Consider the following 19257-nt stretch of genomic DNA (forward strand, 5'->3'; position numbering starts at 1 on the left):
CCAAACTGCTATATCTCCCACAATCCCATTCCTCCGCATTTTGTACAATAGCCTACTGTGGGGAACCTTATCGAACGCCTTGCTGAAATCCATATACACCACATCAACCAGTTTACTCTCATCTACCTGTTTGGTCACCTTCTCAAAGAACTCAATAAGGTTTGTGAGGCATGACCTACCCTTCACAAAACCGTGCTAACTATCCCTAATCAAATTATTCTTTTCTAGATGATTATAAATCCTATCTCTTATAACCTTTTCCAACACGTTACCAACAACTGAAGTGAGACTCACTGGTCTATAATTACCAGGATTATCTCTACTCCCCTTCTTGAACAGGGGAACCACATTTGCTATCCTCAGCGGTCTGAAAGCTCGTGCTTCCAAATCAACCTGTTGGACTATAACCAGGTGTTATGCGATTTTTAACCTTTGTCCACACCAGTCACAACACATCATTTCATTTCTGACTTTGGGTCTCTCATATAACAGCCTTTGGGGTTATGGAGACTCTCACTTCACCCACATGACGAAGAGAGCACTGCTCTTCAATTGGTGGGACTACCTCATGGGCTAACCATCAAGAATCATCTAAATTCTCTTTCTTAAAAAATCCACCTCCAATGCAGATACAACCAGGAAACAGTAAGTGTTCAAAAGTAAAAAAAAAAATTCATGACTCTACGATTTTTTCCAGAGTTGTTTTAACGCCATTGAATGTAATCTTCAATTCCTGTATATTTCACATCAACCTTGAAAGGCCAGCATTCCTTTCTGGGAGCAAATTAATCCCCGTAACTTGCATTTTAAAAATTGACATCCCTGCAGTGATTGTTGACAATCAAGGAAGAATTAAACAATGGGTAAAGATTAGTAGTTGTTGTTATCATGTACAGCTGTAAGTATTTGAGACCCTTGTCAACTGACCTTGCTCAGGTCACTTACAATGTGGTTATGTTGAAGACTGGCAAGAGGAGTGATGCAACCATCTTGTCTAGTGCTCTAACTGCTTTTAAAAAGACAAAGTTGCCACTGGAAGTAACTATAAACAAGGCTTTGTTTGCAATGTATACTCAAACAATACAATCTGATGTGATGCACAAAATATTGGTGCATCCCAGAAAAAGGTTATTTGTTATTATATTTGATCATCAAATAGTTACCTAAAAAGGTGATGTTAGTTTCTACTACTCCTTTGTGGACTTCAGTTTGTTTAACTTTCCCTCCGAAGTCAACATGTAGAGTGACATTTTGAAAATACTGATATTTTCACCCCCATTTAGTGCATTTCAGAAAAACAGTGCACAATAAATTCTAGAACAAAATAAACAGAAATTGCTGGAAAAGCTCAGCAGGTCTGGCAGCATCTGTGGAAAGAAATCAGAGTTAATGTTTCAGTTCCCACAACTTTACCTTAAGATAGAAATGCAGCCAGATTGTGTTACCAACTAAATTAGCAAAATATTCAGATTTTTGATGTACTTTACAACACATACTTGACCGTAACACAGTACAAGTGTCAGAAAGATAGTTCAGTGAGGACTATCTGTGACACATTGATCAGAAATGAACAGTATTTATAGGAAAAACAAAACGTTCCAGTAGCATTCCTGTTAAGGAAAATAATTGTACTAGACAGCAAAACAAAACTTGTTGTTATGTTGTATTAATAATGAAAATAGAAACCAAAACATAAAATGCATGATGATTCGGTGTGCTAAATGGCATGTTTTTAATCTAGGAAGTGAACTTCATAGATCCAATTCAGGTATAGCCTGAATTGAGCCCAATGCTGACCACTAAGGAAGAGACAAACAACTGACAATTTTAAAACAGTCTCTTGCATAGAGTTGATGAATTCACCTTTAAATTAATACAAATGTAGAATGCAAATTCTTTTAAAACTTGGTTTCATGTGAAAAATTCACCTGCAGTTCAAATTTTAAACACAGTCTATTAAAAAGCTTCAGACCTTGGGAGGGTCTCCGCACAAAAATCATACACTGAGATATGACAAGCGAGGCACTTTATCAGAATGCAGGCAAGTATTGGAGAACCGATATTGCTGGCAACACCCTGGAGCTGTCAGCAGTAAGGTTTCTAATGCTTGACTTGGGAGAGACTGAGTACTACATAAATACCAGCCACACGTGATCAAACTGCACAACACTGTTAAAAACCAGGCTGCAGCCTTAAGTGAAGCAGACAGTTGATCCTCAATGTGCAATGGACCCATTCGTGATTTGCTGACAAACCAGTCATGTTCCCAATGAGGAACACTCAGCATAATTGCAATAACCTGAGATCTTTAATATCTGGAGAAGTTTCAAAAGGATACTGCAATCTGCAGTGTACAGTCAGTCCAATGTATGATCATCCCATATTTTCAGCCGAGAAATGACTGTTATGCATCCAATAAAGTCCCACTCCTCCTGGCCATGTGTTTCTGGAGATTAGTGCAATTAATGATTTTCGCAAATAGTAGACGTGGCAGACACACTCATTCGCAACATGTACTTTTATACCAGCAAGAAAGTTCTCTCTCTTCTTTCAATTAATACAGCAAATAATTGAAGACTGGATTTGCAGTGGGCAAAAAGCTGTTAAGTATCATACACAATGAAATTGCAAAAGACAGGTGCACAAACAGTGGGACTTGCTCAATTCTCCACGTTTAAGTCAACCCCACTGCCCAGTTTTCGTTATATCCTATTGCAGTGATTAGAAGGACGTTGGCCAGTTTGGTCTCTAACTAGGAGTTCCCTGATTGGGGCCGTTAACCTGGACCAAGCAGGGAGCCCTGGCTGACGGATATAAACAAGAGTCTCAGAGATTCTCCTTACTCTAGGGGCTGGTTCTGAGCTAGCTGGTCAGAGTCTACGTACAGTGCACATGCAAATGCTCAGGACTTGGAGACAGGATACCAGCATCTGTGGAGCTATTTCAACTATATACACATGCTATACGTGCAACAAAAACAGAAAATGCTGGAGAAACTCAATAGCTTTGGCAGCATTTGTGGAGAGAGATAGATTAGATTCTCTACAGTGTGGAAACAGGCTCTTCGGCCCAACCAGTCCACACCGACCCTCCAAAGAGTAACCCACTGACTAATGCACCTAACACTATGGGCAATTTAGCATGGCCAATTCTCCTGACCTGCACATCTTTGCACTGTGGGAGGAAACCGGAGCACCCAGAGGAAACCAATGCAGACACAGGGAAAAATGTGCACAGACAGTCCCCCAAGGCTGGAATCGAACCTGGTGCTGTGAGGCTGCAGTGCTAACCACTGAACCACCGTGCCACCACAGAAAGCAGTGTTAACGTTTTGGGTCCAGTGACCCTTCTCTGCACCGGCTGTGCCAGACCCGCTGAGTTTCTCCAGCAATTTCTGTTCTCATCTCAGATTCCCATCTTCCACACTTGCTTTTATTTTAATGCTATACATGCATCAGTACCAGCCTGAGAATCTCATTTCACAAATGCATAGTTTAGTTATTGGGTGCAAGAAAACAAACCAATGATACATGCTGAGTTGTGAAGATGTGTAGCAGTTTAACACACATCCAGTCACAGCAGTCTGCTTGTCACAAATGACAAGGATGGTAATCTCCTACACCACCATGTTCCAGTTTTTTTCATGGCCTGTAAAAGTGAGCCCTGTTTTCAGAGGTATTTTGACTTGTATGCTGTTTATAGTATCCTTGTAAACTTCTTTCCAATCCTCAAAAGTATATGACCAACCTTTTAAATGGTAGTTTGCACAGACAAAATCATCTGTGGGATTATGACACTTCCTGCAGTTAATTCCTGAATGAAACAAATCTCATGTGCTATTCTCTATTCAGCCAACATGTGGCTGCAGGAATTGCCACTGGATAATAATCAGGAATGAGAAACATGTCTTTTAATTATTAACAGAGACAAGGGCAATGCTACTGTGTTCCAAATAAGTAGCCTTAGTGACTGTGCATATGTGAAGATTCAAGCTTAACCTAGAGCTAAATATGATCAGAATGTTAAAAAATAGACTGGTTCAGCCTCAGTTGGCAACCAGTGAGAAGGATGGAGTGTGCATCAGTGAAACAGAGTTTGCAGCTTGAATTGAAAACAAGGTCTGCAGTGTCGCAAGAGCTATGAAAAAAAACTACTCTATACTCTATGTCAAACAAGCATTCTGACTACGTAGAGAGAGAGGTTGAGAAAAGTGGTAGTGAGGTAAGGTGGGGGTGTCATCACAGTGCCTATCTAAATGGTGGCATTTAGGCTTTTAAATGCAGCACTGACTTGGTCTTTTCAAATTACGCTGTCTTTGAACTATTTAATGTCACTTGGCAAGACACCAGAGGTGGGTAGAATAGCCATTGCACTTAATTCTCTTGCTGCAGTTAGATAGGGAAAAATGACACCAGGTGACTGCATATTGAAAATTCAATATCTAACACACTGATTTCTATCTTCCATTAACCAGAGATCATTCAAACTGAAGAATTAACTCACACTAATTTTCATGTATCCACTACTCTGCTTTCGGTAACATTGGTCTGCTCCTACTGAAGCAAAGGCTCAATTTTAAAAATCTCATCCTGGTTTACAAATCCCACTGTTGGCTCCTTTTTTTTCCACTGTCATCTCCTCGAGCTCCGCAACCCTGTGGTATAAAACTCAGGCATTCAGCATCCCTCATTCTAAATAATCTTACCATTGGTGGCTATGCATTTAGTAACCAAGACCTTGAGATCTGAAAACTCTCTCCTTGAATTTCTCCCCTTCTTTCCCACTTCAAGATATTCCTTTAAAGCTCCTTATTTGATAAAAGCTTTCAGCGGCCTTCCTAAAGGGCTCTTTCCATGACTGACTTGTCCAATCTTACTTTATGTTACTACTTTGAAGTGCCTTTGGAACATTTGATTGTTTTATATAATGCCTTTTTTTAAATGCAAGTTGTTGTTGTTTAACTATGGACAGCTGAAAGAGTTAGTGTGTAAAGTTGGTCACAAGAACAAATCAAAAGAGAACCAGTTTATTTACACTGTGTGCACTAAATTATGTGCACTCAGTTTGTTGGAAATGATTTCCATAACAATTAAATATTGAAATGATTACAGGCACTATGAAAATTACTGGCAGATTTTTAAAAGAAAAATTTAAAACATGTGCACACCCTAGACCCTGAACATGCTGCCTATTTTTAAACTAATGGTCTTTTGCTGCTGTCTTATTCTGTTAAAGCAACACAGTTCAGACAACAGCTGTTCCTCTGTAATGATTTATGTAATAATTTAATTTCCTTGATTGTAATTACCTAGGGTATTTCAAATACTTCTTTCTTTTATGGATTTATGCTTTTGCGCCAAGACTGCACTGTCCTACTTCGCATAAGCCTGACTAAAGCCTGCAATTCACATGTCACGACAGCATTTTTGTTATCTGTCCCTAACCACCCTGGAGCTCAATGGCTTACTAGAACCATTTCAGAGATCAGTTATGAGTCAGCCAAATTTTGTCTGGGTGCAGGTGGGTCTGGAGCCACTTGTACAAGAATATTGGGGAACCAGCTGGATTTTATTTTAAAAATGACAAATTGAAGTCACCATTACTGAAATTAACGTAATGTTCCACAATTATTAATTGAAATTAAAATTCCACCAGCCACTATGGTGTCATCAAGGTATTAACCTGGACTGCTGAATTGAGAACCCTGTGATGTTGTCACAATGAATAAGAATGATGGTTTGGGGGGTGGGGGTAGTCACTAGTATATAGTATGCTTAATATAGCTCCAACAGGAGTAAAATATGTGTTTTATTGGTGGTGGCCCTACATTCCCTTACACTAACAGGCTGGGATGCTTCCTGCAGAGTTGCAATTTGTTTCAAACTTCAAATTCAGACAGATAAACATTCAGCCACACGTATCAAAGCATCCCAACTGAAGCAGAAAGCCTATCGGTGATGTTATCTGCCTTCCACAAAGCCATAATTCCTCACTGGGTTAATATTTACACGTTCCTTCCAGCCCTTGGTGGAGCAGAACATCCCCAATGCAGGTTACTCAAGTTACAATCTGCATTCTATACTCAGCCAATGTGCACAACTACTTCCTTTCAGTAACTGTGGTTGGAAAACAAGTCAGAGCAAAAAAACCCTGCCAGGTATTTGTTTCGCTAAACCATGTAAAGAATATGTACAGTTATTAGGGAGAAAATTAAGTGCGTGCTTGTCAGAAGAGCTGTCACAGGCATGATGGGCTGAAAGGTCGATTGCTGGGAGGGTCCAATAATAGTTTTGTAATTTTGCGACAGATTAAGTGGCTTGCACTAACACTGTTGATAGGGAACTGCCTTATTTTGGCAAAAAAGGCATAATTCATAAAAATCCTTTAAACACACACATTTCCTGGACCATTTCTGTACACAGTCTTTGCATGTGAGACAAACAAACAAACAAATAAACAATGGAAGTTTGCATTTGAAAGGGGAGAAAAAAGCCAGAGGCAATCCTTACTTATACATGACAACATTTACATAAGAACAGATCTTTATATACAAACACAGTTAGTGAAGCATTCCTGTATACAGTCTTTGCACATGAAAACTTGGCATTCCTTGCAGTTGCAAAAAAGAACCAAGCTTTTCTTACTCATGCAGCATTATATTTACATATATTTGAGGCACTGGGAGGGTCCAATAACTGAACTGAACCCACTTCTACTTTTCGCAGAAAGACCTTGAACAGCGGTCTTCCCCCACCACGCCTTGATGGCAGCTGCCCATGCATTAGTGTCACCACTGATCCTTTTAAATTTCAAAAATATACTTTATTCATAAAAATCTTATATACACAGTCACAAAATGTACTTCAGTTCTGTACAGTACAATATCTTCAAAAAAATACATTTGATAAAGTCTACATAAGACATTATGCAGAAAAATGACAGTGCAGATGATTTGGAGGCAACCTTGCAGTACAAGTTGTTAATTTAAATTGAGCAGTCAGAGACAGAGTAAAATTAAAAGGCAGTATTTGAATTGGTGTTCCCTTGAGAACTGTACTAGGACCTCCGCTTTTCACCATTTGTACGTTAAACAGCTGGAGTGAAGGATTATAGATTTACATATTCAAGTGTATCAAATAAATTACAAAATGAAGAATGAACAAATTCAGTGAGTGAACTTCATCTGCCAACATTTTGTCCAAAATTCAAAGTGATTAAATTACAATAAAGTAAACTTAACAGGAATACAAGAAAGAAATCAGGATACTTATTTAATGAGAAAGAGACTTGAAGTTGTTGAAGAGCAAAATAGACTTAATTGTTCAGGTACACAATTATTAAAAGCTGGTACACAGTAACATCTCACAGGATTACGTGCTGAGGGATGCACTAAAACTTGTGGCAGCTGTCGCCAAGGTGCAGTGGGGAACAATCACCAAGGTCTTTCTGTCAAAGACAACTGGGGCTCCATTCAGTTATTGGACAGATATCTTTACATAGAGATATGTACATAAAGACACTTGTTATGAATAAAATATATATTTTTGAAAAAGTCAAAGCTCACATTATGTTCATCTTTTACATTCTAATTCCTTAAAAAAAAAGTTTGTTTCAGTATTGCAGACCTCCAAAAACCAATTCACCATCTACAAGGCACAAGTCAAGACTGTGATGGAATACTCAAAAAGTAAAACTGCTACAGACACTGGAAAATTGGAAATAAAATTAGAAAATTCTAGAGAAACTCAGCAGGTCTGGCAGGATCTGTGGAGAGAGAGAGAACAAGTTAAAAAAAGCCAAACGCTGCCAGATCTGCTGGGTTTCTCAGACATTGCCTGTGATGGCATACACCCCACTTGCCTGGATGGTTGCAGATCCAACAATGCTCAAGAAGCTCGTCATACAGGACAAAAATCAGCCAGCTTGATTGGCATCCCTTGAACAAATGCTCACTCTCTCCACCACCTACTCACAGTTATAGCAGTATGCATCATCTCAAAGATGAATTTCAAATCTGCCAAGGCTCTTTAGACAGCACCTTTTAAACCCATGACTACTATAATCTAGACGGAGAAGACAGCAGATAGATGGAACATTACCATCTGTAAGCTCTCTTCAAAGTCACTTATCCTCCTGATCACCATATATAGAAACTTTAACAAAACTAATACACACTATATATCTTCAGTGTCGCTGGGTTAAAACCATGGAACTCCCTCTGTGGTGGCAGGGAGGGTCTACATACACCAATAGCACTTCAAGTAGATAGCTCACACCGCCCTCCCAATGGGCAATAAATGCTGTCCCAGCCAGTGATACTCCTATCTTACAAAAGAACAGAAAAAAAAAGCAGAAAAACCTATCCATACAGTGTGTTCTGCATTTCCTCAAAAAGTGTAATGATTCCATAATAAATTCCAAAAAGGAAATTGAATATACACTTGAAGAAAAAGTTGCAGATCCACGAGGAAGGGACAAAGGATGAGGATTAATTTCGTAGCTCTACCACAGAGCCAGCATAGGTAAGCTAGGCTAAAGGACCATATTCTGTGCTGTAAATTATATGATTCTAATTTAAAAGGTTGAATGTCTAATGCATATGGTAAACCAGGAACATTATAGGCAGCAACATGTGCATCTCTCTTTAAGTGACATTACATGGAAATTCTTTTCCAATTTCATTTTTCTATTGCAATTGCTTGAACTGAAAAATAGCAATGAACAATGAATAACTATGTTTCCACGATGAGATACAAACTCCTCAGTTACTTTGTAGAATTAATTAAAATTAAAAAGATGACAGGGGAGGAAGTGGTAAAGTGATAATGTTGCTGGATCCAGGAATCTGAAATTTTTGACTAATAATCTGTGGAGAGAGGGTCAATTCCCATCCACAACAGCTGGCAGAATTTGAATTCAAGTAAAATAGCAGAAATTCATAGCCAGTCCAAAGATGACCATGAAAGCATTGTTGATTATGTAAAACACTCATCTCATTCGTGTTAGGGAATTAAATGGGAATTCAGCCACACAGCAGCATGGTGGGACAGTGGTTAGCACTGCTGCCTCAAGTGCCAGAGACCTTGGTTTGACTCACCTCCCCCCAGCCTCCCCACCTTCGGCAATCATCTGTGTGAGGTTTGCACATTCTCCCTGTGTCTGTATGGGTTTCCTCTGGTTACTCCAGTGACCTCTCAGTCCAAAGATGTGCAAGTTAGGTGGATTGGCCATGCTCAGTTATCCACAGTGCCCATGGATGTGCAGACTAGGTGGATTAACCATGGGAAGTGCTGGGTTATAGGATAGGGAGATGGATCGGGGTGGGTTGGTCTTTGGAGTGGCAGTGTGGACCTGATGATCCACCCAATCTATGCCTCCCAATTTTGCAGATGTCTATCAGGTAGCCCATCAGCCTCCATCAATTACAGTTTGTCCAACCTCTCGTCATTATTAAAACCCTCCAGATTAGGCAGCATCCTGGTAAATCTTCACCCTCTCCAAAGCAGGTTCATGAACCTAAAATAACCGCACCTTCCTCTCTCAAAGAGAGGCTGTCAGACCTGCTGAGTGTTGCAATTTATTTTGAGTTGTCCTTCCAGTTGAGCAGCATTATTTCCTGTTTTACATTCATTAGTCATCTTGCTAAATACTATAAATATAAATTCAATTCAGATCAAGTCTTTTTATACGCTTTATGGAGCTATTTTAAAATTTAAAACAAAGTTTGATTTGTACAACAAGACCTCGCTGCCGCCTTCTTCTTGGTTCCCACACCTAGTGCTGGAAGAGATGGACAAAGCATGTACTAGTGTCGGTTTCCAGAGGTTGTTCTCCTGTTACCAGAATGCCAGTCTGGATCAAGCAAGGCTGAGCAGGAAACTCTCCTGCTCTTCTTGTCTGTCATGGTATACAGGAAGGACATGCAGCTTGATAATGAACCTGTTTAGTCACATTAGAAACATACCCGCCAAGTTCTGGAACAGGAATTAAATCTAAAACTTCTGGGTCAGAGGCAGGGACATGACCTACTGCACCACATTAGCTCCCCCACTGTCTATCAGGGATGAATACAGTGCACCTTTTCACACTTGAGGGGACACTAGATGAAAGGTAGAAGTGGGTACTACGGATGCTGGAGATTTGAGTCAAGATTGAGTGGTGTGGGAATTGCACAGCAGATCAGGCAGCATCCGAGGAGCAGGAAATTCGATGTTTCGGTAAAATTTCCTTCATCAGGAATCAGATGAAAAGCTTTTGCCCGAAACATTGATTTTCCTACTCCTCAGATGCTGCCTGACCTGCTGTGCTTTTCCAGCACCAGTCTAATCAGGACACAAGATGATTCCCCTGGCAGTCTTGTGTTGCCAACTATTCGCATTATAGGGATGATATGAAAATAAACTCCCCAAACACCGAGTTATTCTCACCAAGTTATCACAAGTACATAATTCTTTGAAGTTTGTGTCACAGGTAGACAGGTTGGTTAGCATGCTTGCCTTCATTGCTCAGACCTTTGAGCAACGAAGTTTGGATGTTAAGTTGATGATTTACTGGACGTTGGTGAGGCCCCCTTCAGAGTACTAAGCATTTCTAGTCCCCCTGTTATTGGAAAGATATTATTAAACTGGAGAGGGTGCAGAAAAGAATTACAGGATGTTGCTGGGAATGGAGGGTATGAAATATCAAAAGAAGACTGGAAAGACTGGGACTTTTTCACTGGAGCTTAGGAGGTTGAGGTTTACAAAATCATGAGGGACATGGATGAGATGAATGACAAGGTTCTTTTCCCCTCGGGTGAAAGACTTCAAAACTAGAGGGCATATTTTTAAAGTGAGAGGAGAAAGATTTAAAATAGATAAGGGGGCAATTGTTTTTTCAAAAAACACAGACTGATTAGCATGTGGAATGAACTGCCAGTGGAAGTGGTGGGCGCAGGTACAATTACAGTGTTCAAAAGACATTTGGATAAGTATATAAATAGGAAAGGTTGGGAGGGATATGGCCAAGTGCAGGTAGGTGGGACTAGTTTAGTTTGGGAACATGGTTGGCATGGACTGAGGAATCTGTTTCCATGCTGTATAACTATCAGCCACTGGCCTGATGCTGCAAATACAAGACACTGGAGTTGGATGAATGATCATTCAGAATGGTCAACTGTTCTACACATTATCTTCATAAAGTTGCAGAAGTTACAGAGACCTCAATCTCAACTACTTGGTTCGTTTGCATGACCTGGACCAATATGTATGGTCACTGGGAGAATATGAATTCATATTAACCTCGCTCTATTGTTACAATTTAATTGTCTATCAAAAAGGGCTTGCCAAGTTATTCATGTATTTAATTTTAGTATGTCTTACAATATAATGATTTCAAAGTTTTGTAAGATGGCATGGAAATTACAAATGCTGTTTGTACTAAGCAACCAACCCATTGCTTCCCAATTATTTTCTGATGTGTCTCCTAATTAATTTCTTCCATCTTAAGATCAGAAGTGGGGATGTTCACTACCATTCACAACTCCTCGGATACTAAAAATGTCCACATCCATTTGCAGCAAAACCATGACAATATCCAGATTTGGGTTGACACATGGCAAGCACCAATTCTAACACAAAAAAAAGTCAGGCAATAACCATTTCCAATAAGAGAATCTAACCATCACCCCTTGACATTCAATGCCATTCATCGTAATTCTGAATTACCCACTATCAACATCCTAGGGGTTACCATTGACCAAAAACTGAATTGGACTAGCCATTGTGGGTGGTGTGGTGGCTCAGTGGCAGCACTGCTGCCTCCCATAACCAGGGACCCGGGTTTGATTCCAGCCGAGGGTGACTGTGTGTGGAGTTTACACATTCTCCCTCTGTCTCTGTGGGTTTCCTCTGGGTGCTCTAATTTCCTCCCACAAGAAGCGCAGGCTAGGTGAATTGGCCATAGGAAATGGCCCATAGTGTCCAGGGATATGCACGTTAGGTGGATTAGCCATGGGAAATACAGGATTACAGGAATGGGGGTGTAGGTCGAGATGGGATGATGTGGACTCAATGGGCTGAATGGCTTGCTTCCATACTGTAGGGATTCTATACAAATATCATGGCTGGAAGTTGGGTCAGAGACTAGGAATCCTACAGTGAACAACTCACCTCATTACTCCCAAAAACCTGTCCACGATCTACTAAGCACAGGAGTGCCATGGAGTGTAGCTCCACCATCACTCAAGAAGCATGACACCATCCAGGAGAAAGCAGTCTGTTTGACTGGCAACATATTCACAAATAAACATCCACTTCCTCCAACGCTGATGCTTCATTGCATGAGTGTGCATCATTTACACCAAGTACTGCAGAAATTTACCAAGGACAGCACTTGCCAAAACCACAAAGACTATCATCTAGAAGGACAAGAGCAGCAGATACATGGGCACAGTACCACTAGCAAGTTCCCCTTCAAGCTGCTCAACATCCAGACTTGAAAATATAATGCCATGCTGGTTCACTGTTGCCAGGTCAAAAACATTTGAACTTTCACCCGAACAATTCAAGAAGGTGACTCACTTTCTCCTCAAGGACAACTAGGATTGGTTAATAAATGCTGGCCCAGTCAATAACATTCACACCCCATGAACCAATATCAAAAAAAACCTGACACCAAGAAGTGGTAAGGGATTCTGGACACAAAAAATTTGACTCAAATTCCTTGTTCCAACTCTAGCCAAACAGATCCAGGCCTTCAGCAAAATGTTAGGAAGCTACCACAGAAAATTGACCCATTAAGTTCAGGTCAAATCTAATCCGGCCAGAAACTACTTTTGCAGCCTATTTTCAATCACCAGGAATCTGTTGGAAAGCATTAATCAATAGTGCTATCCAATCATAATTCCTCACCAATGCTCACTTATTTTTTGCCAGGACCATCTGGCTTCAGGTACCAGTAAAGGTTTGATCCACCCATGAATGCATTAGCTGCATTCCAGAGAATGTTTGTTTGTGTGAAGTACGAAGAAGTCTTTGATAGCCATTGACTTCAGATTTACAAAGGATCAGTGGCACAAAGGAAAATTGTTGCAACTTTGAGTCTAATCAACTCATCTCCAGAACACGTTCCTCAGAGCAGGATCAAAGGCTGATCTCCTCTTTGCTGCTTAAATCAATGAGCATCTCTCCAGAAGTTGGAATGTTCACAGATGATAATATTGGTGTTCAGTTCCACTTCCAATTTCTCAGTCAGTGACGCAGTCCACACCTTCATGCAACAAAGATTTGACCTCCAGAAGTGTCAAGTAATAACACTCCCAAACAAGGGATGGATGAACCATCTCCAAAATGAAGTAAAATTGCATTACTGTTATTACCTCACCTACCAACAACAGGTGGGGGGGTCATCTCTGACCAGAAACCCAAACTGACAGGTCATCAGGACCTTTGTTACAATAGCAGCTACAAATGTGCAAGACTATTGATCTGCAACAAGTTTCTTTATCAGCACTTTGTAAACAAATACCATCTACCACCCAAAGGATCTGGTCAACAGCCCCTCAAAACTAGCACCACACTGTTTTTACTTCAGTCCCAATTGCAAAGTTCTGGAAAAAAGAAATAGGATGGCAACATCTGCAGAGGGAAATAAAGGCAACAAAACAATTGTCCTTCAGTACTAGAGTTTGTCTTCTGAAGATTCAAGTTGGACTCAATACATGACTTTTGTTTGTCACCAGATGCTGCCAGTCCTGTTGAGCTTTCCCAGCACTCCTTTTACTTTAGGTTTCACTGTTTGACGTACTTTCCGTTTAGTAATTGGGAATGTGTTACCCAGGGATCAATACAGACCAAGCTCAAGGCATGCCTGCTTTATGTGGACGTGCAACAATCTTAAGGGAACCGGGCAGTGCATTAACCTTGCCAAACATTGCAAACATAGGTTAGGGGACCATTGCTCCTGACTTGGGTGAGTTATAGTTCCTCCATTTGGCAGGGTGAAATCGTCTGAAACTCCCCACCTAACGTTCCCACTGGAGTATCAAAATGATGGAGCACAGTACATTCACAAATGCTACTACGAATGGGCAAGTGTCAACAATGCTCAGGTCTGAAAACCAGCAGAGAAAGGCTTAGCAAAGTGCTTTCGACTTTAGCACAGCCCAGCACCTCACTTACTGTGTTATATTAAGATTTATAACTTAGTTGATTTTTTAAAAAATGAGGAAATTCAGCCCAGACAACAACTGACTGTTGGAAGAGGACGTTCCTTCATAAATACGCGAGATGAATACATCAGCGGCTAGATTTGTGGCGATTGTCGTTACTGCAATTTATCATAGGGGGAGATTTCGGGTTTCGCCCACATATTGCATTGACACAATGATTAAATAAAACAGACTCATTTTACAGTTAACTGAAATACTGGAGGCATTTTCCCCCAGTCAGATCAGCTGTGAAGATGAGAGCAACTCGTAGCAGCTTGAAAACTGAAAAGGGAAAAAAACCCAAACACCCACACGGTAAAGACGTGTATTGAAAAAAAACAGAGAAAGGCACATTTTAAAAGTTCCAGCGGTGCAACAGATAAAAACTTCCACAGAAAAACAATCTGCGGGTAGTCACTCAACAAACAACCAGAGTCGTTGTTGAATGGATTGCAAAAACTCCTTTACCTACCTGGTGCAAAGTGTCTGCAGGGAGCTGCGAGGCTCGGAATAACTCGCCAACTTTAGCTCCGGCTGCAACTCTGCCTGTGGTATCGGCGTCTGCGAGAGTCAATGAGAAAAGGTCGGAGAAGCGCTTCTCCTCTTGCTCACTCAGCACCAAGCCCCCCACGACACAGTCTCCGGACATGCTGCTGATCCTCGCTGGGCCACTTTACCTGCTGCCCAGTCCTTACTGCTGCCAAGCACAACCCCAACCGTTTCTAAAGCTCCCGGTTCCCGGCTCCACAGCAACCACCATTTTTTTAAAGCAGCAAACGTGACGTCATCACCTCCCTGCTGCAGGATCCAGCTGTTGCTGCAGGATTCAATTCATCTGTTACTACAGCTCAGAGCTCAATTCATCTGTTACTACAGCTCAGGGCTCAATTCATCTGTTACTACAGCTCAGGATTCAATTCATCTGTTACTACAGCTCAGAGCTCAATTCATCTGTTACTACAGCTCAGAGCTCAAATCATCTGTTACTACAGCTCAGAGCTCAAATCATCTGTTACTACAGCTCAGGATTCAATTCATCTGTTACTACAGCTCAGGATTCAATTCATCTGTTACTACAGCTCAGGATTCAATTCATCTGTTACGACAGCTCAGGGCTCAATTCATCTGTTACTACAGCTCAGGATTCAATTCATCTGTTACTACAGCTCAGGATTCAATTCATCTGTTACGACAGCTCAGGGCTCAATTCATCTGTTACTACAGCTCAGGATTCAATTCATCTGTTACTACAGCACAGGATTCAATTCATCTGTTACTACAGCTCAGGGCTCAATTCATCTGTTACTACATCTCAGAGCTCAATTCATCTGTGACTACAGCTCAGGATTCAATTAATCTGTTACTACAGCTCAGGATTCAATTCATCTGTTACTACAGCTCAGGGCTCAATTCATCTGTTACTACAGCTCAAGATTCAATTCATCTGTTACTACAGCTCAGAGCTCAATTCATCTGTTACTAGAGCTCAGGATTCAATTCATCTGTTACTAGAGCTCAGGATTCAATTCATTTGTTACTACAGCTCAGAGCTCAATTCATCTGTTACTAGAACTCAGGATTCAATTCATCTGTTACTACAGCTCAGGGCTCAATTCATCTGTTACTACAACTCAGGATTCAATTCATCTGTTACTAGAGCTCAGGATTCAATTCATCTGTTACTACAGCTCAGGGCTCAATTCATCTGTTACTACAGCTCAGGGCTCAATTCATCTGTTACTAGAGCTCAGGATTCAATTAATCTGTTACTACAGCTCAGGGCTCAATTCATCTGTTACTACAGCTCAGGGCTCAATTCATCTGTTACTACAGCTCAAGGCTCAATTCATCTGTTACTGCAACTCAGGATTCAATTCATCTGTTAATACAGCTCAAGGCTCAATTCATCTGTTACTACAGCTCAGGATTCAAATCATCTGTTACTACAGCTCAGGATTCAATTCATCTGTTACTATAGCTCAGGATTCAATTCATTTGTTACTACAGCTCAGAGCTCAATTCATCTGTTACTAGAGCTCAGGATTCAATTCATCTGTTACTATAGCTCAGGATTCATCTGTTACTACAGCTCAGGGCTCAATTCATCTGTTACTACAGCTCAGGATTCAATTAATCTATTACTACAGCTCAGGGCTCAATTCATCTGTTACTATAGCTCAGGATTCATCTGTTACTACAGCTCAGGGCTCAATTCATCTGTTACTACAGCTCAGGATTCAATTCATCCATTACTACAGCTCAGGATTCAATTCATCTGTTACTACAGCTCAGGGTTCAATTCATCTGTTACTACAACTCAGAGCTCAATTCATCTGTTACTATTACAGCTCGGGATTCAATTCATCTGTGACTACAGCTCAGGGTTCAATTCATCTGTTACAACAACTCAAAGCTCAATTCATCTGTTGCTACAGCTTGGGGTTCAATTCATCTGTTACTACAGCTCAGGTCTCAATTCATCTGTTACTACAGATCAGGATTCAATTCATCCGTTAATACAGCTCAGGATTCAACACATCTGTTACAACAGCTCAGGTCCTAGTTCGTCTGTTACTACAGCTCAGGATTCAATTATAGAGTCATACAGTCATAGGGATGTACAGCATGGAAACAGACCCTTTGGTCCAACCTGTCCATGCCGACCAGATATCCCAACCCAATCTAGTCCCACCTGCCAGCACCCGGCCCATATCCCTCCAAACCCTTCTTATTCATATACCCATGCAAATGCCTCTTAAATGTTGCAATTGTACCAGCCTCCACCACTTCCACTGGCAACTCATTCCATACATGTACCACCCTCTGCGTGAAAGAATTGCCCCTTATGTTTCTTTTATATCTTTCCCCTCTCACCCTAAACCTATGCCTTCTAGTTCTGTACTCCCCGACCCCAGGGAAAAGACTTTGTCTATTTATCCTATCCATGCCCCTCATAATTTTGTAAACCTCTATAATGTCACCCCTCAGCCTCCGATGCTCCCGGGAAAACAGCCCCAGCCTGTTCAGCCTCTCCCGGTAGCTCAGATCCTCCAACCCCCCCGGCAACATCCTTGCAAATCTTTTCTGAACCCTTTCAAGTTTCACAACATCTTTCCAATAGGAAGGAGACCAGAATTGCACGCAATATTCCAACACTAGTGTATAAGTCCTGCTAAGATTTGCTTTCCCAAAATGCAGCACCTCGCACTTATCTGAATTAAACTCCATCTGCCACTTCTCAGCCCATTGGCCCATCTGGTCCAGATCCTGTTGTAATCTGAGGAAACCGTCTTTGCTGTGCACTACACCTCCAATTTTGGTGTCATCTGCAAACTTACTAACTGTACCTCTTATGCTCGCATAAATCATTTATGTAAATGACAAAAAGTAGAGGACCCACCACCGATCCTTGTGGCACTCCACTGGTCACAGGCCTCCAGTCTGAAAAACAACCCTCCACCACCACCCTCTGTCTTCTACCTTTGAGCCAGTTCTGTATCCAAATGGCTAGTTCTCCCTGTATTCCATGAGATCTAACCATGCTAATCAGTATCCCATGGGGAACCTTGTCGAACACCTTACTGAAATTCATATAGATCACACCTACTGCTCTGCCCTCATCAATCTTCTTTGTTACTTCTTCAAAAAAACTCAATCAAGTTTGCGAGACATGAATTCCCACGCACAAAACCATGTTGACTATCCCTAATCAGTCCTTGCCTTTCCAAATACATGTACATCCTGTCCCTCAGGGTTCCCTCCAACAACTTGCCCACCACTGAGGTCAGGCTCACCAATCTATAGTTGCCTGGTTTGTCTTTACCGCCTTGCTTAAACAGTGGCACCACGTTAGTCAACCTCCAGTCTTCCGGCACCTCACCTGTGACTATCGATAATACAAATATCTTAGCAAGAGGCCCAGCAATCACTTCTCTAGCTTCCCACAGAGCTCTCAGGTACACCTGATCAGGTCCTGGGGATTTATCCACCTTTATGAATTTCAAGATATCCTGCACTTCTCTGTAATTTGTACATTTTGCAAGATCTCACCATTTATTTCCCTACAGTCTATATCTTCCATATGCTTTTCCACAGTAAATACTGATGCAAAATACTCATTTAGTATCTCCCCCATTTTCTGTGGCTCCACACAAAGGCCGCTTTGCTGATCTTTGAGGGGCCTTATTCTCTCCCTAGTTACCCTTTTGTCCTTAATATATTTGTAAAAAACTTTAGGATTCTCCTTAATTCTATTTGTCAAAGCTATCTCATGTCCCAGTTTTGCCCTCCTGATTTCCCTCTTAAGTATACTCCTACTTCCTTTATACTCTTCTGAGGATTCACTCGATCTATCCTGTCTATACCTGACATATGCTTCCTTCTTTTTCTTAACCAAACCCTCAGTTTCTTCAGTCTTCCAGCATTCCCAATGCCTACCAGCCTTCCCTTTCACCCTGACAGGAATATACTTTCTCTGGATTCTTGTTATCTCATTTCTGAAGGCTTCCCACTTTCCAGCCATACCTTTACCTGCGAACATCTGCCTCCAATCAGGTTTCGAAAGATCTTGCCTAATACCGTTGAAATTGGCCTTTGTCCAATTTAGAACTTCAACTTTTAGATCTGGTCTATCCTTTTGCATCACTATTTTAAAACAAATAGAATTATGGTTGCTGGCCCCAACGTGCTCCCCCACTGACACCTCAGTCACCTGCCCTGCCTTATTTCCCAAGAGTAGGTCACGTTTTGCACCTTTTCTAATAGGTACATCCACATACTGAATCAGAAAATTGTCTTGTACACACTTAAGAAATTCCTCTCCATCTAAACCTTTAACACTATGGCAGTCCCAGTCAATGTTTGGAAAGTTAAAATCCCCTACCATAACCACCCTATTATTCTTACAGATAGTTCAGATGTCCTTCCAAGTTTGTTTCTCAATTTCCCTCTGACTATTAGGGGATCTATAATACAATCCCAATAAGGTGATCATCACTTTATTTCTCAGTTCCACCCAAATAACTTCCCTAGAATATCCTCCCTCAGCACAGCTGTAATGCTATCACTTA

At 41.0% G+C, this 19257-nt stretch overlaps 1 protein-coding gene across 1 annotated transcript in view; it reads right to left on the minus strand.

Moving 5' to 3' along the window:
• The window catches only part of LOC122555488 (ralBP1-associated Eps domain-containing protein 2-like), a 193834-nt gene extending 178842 nt beyond the window's left edge, over positions 1-14992 (minus strand). The window contains exon 1 of the mRNA XM_043701514.1: positions 14661-14992. Coding sequence (XP_043557449.1) covers positions 14661-14837 — 177 coding nt within the window. The 5' untranslated portion in view covers positions 14838-14992. The remainder of the gene's footprint in view (positions 1-14660) is intronic.
• Positions 14993-19257: the final 4265 nt, after the last annotated feature.

The sequence above is a fragment of the Chiloscyllium plagiosum genome, chromosome 12 (genome assembly GCF_004010195.1).
Source record: "Chiloscyllium plagiosum isolate BGI_BamShark_2017 chromosome 12, ASM401019v2, whole genome shotgun sequence".
In the NCBI taxonomy this organism is placed as follows: domain Eukaryota; kingdom Metazoa; phylum Chordata; class Chondrichthyes; order Orectolobiformes; family Hemiscylliidae; genus Chiloscyllium; species Chiloscyllium plagiosum.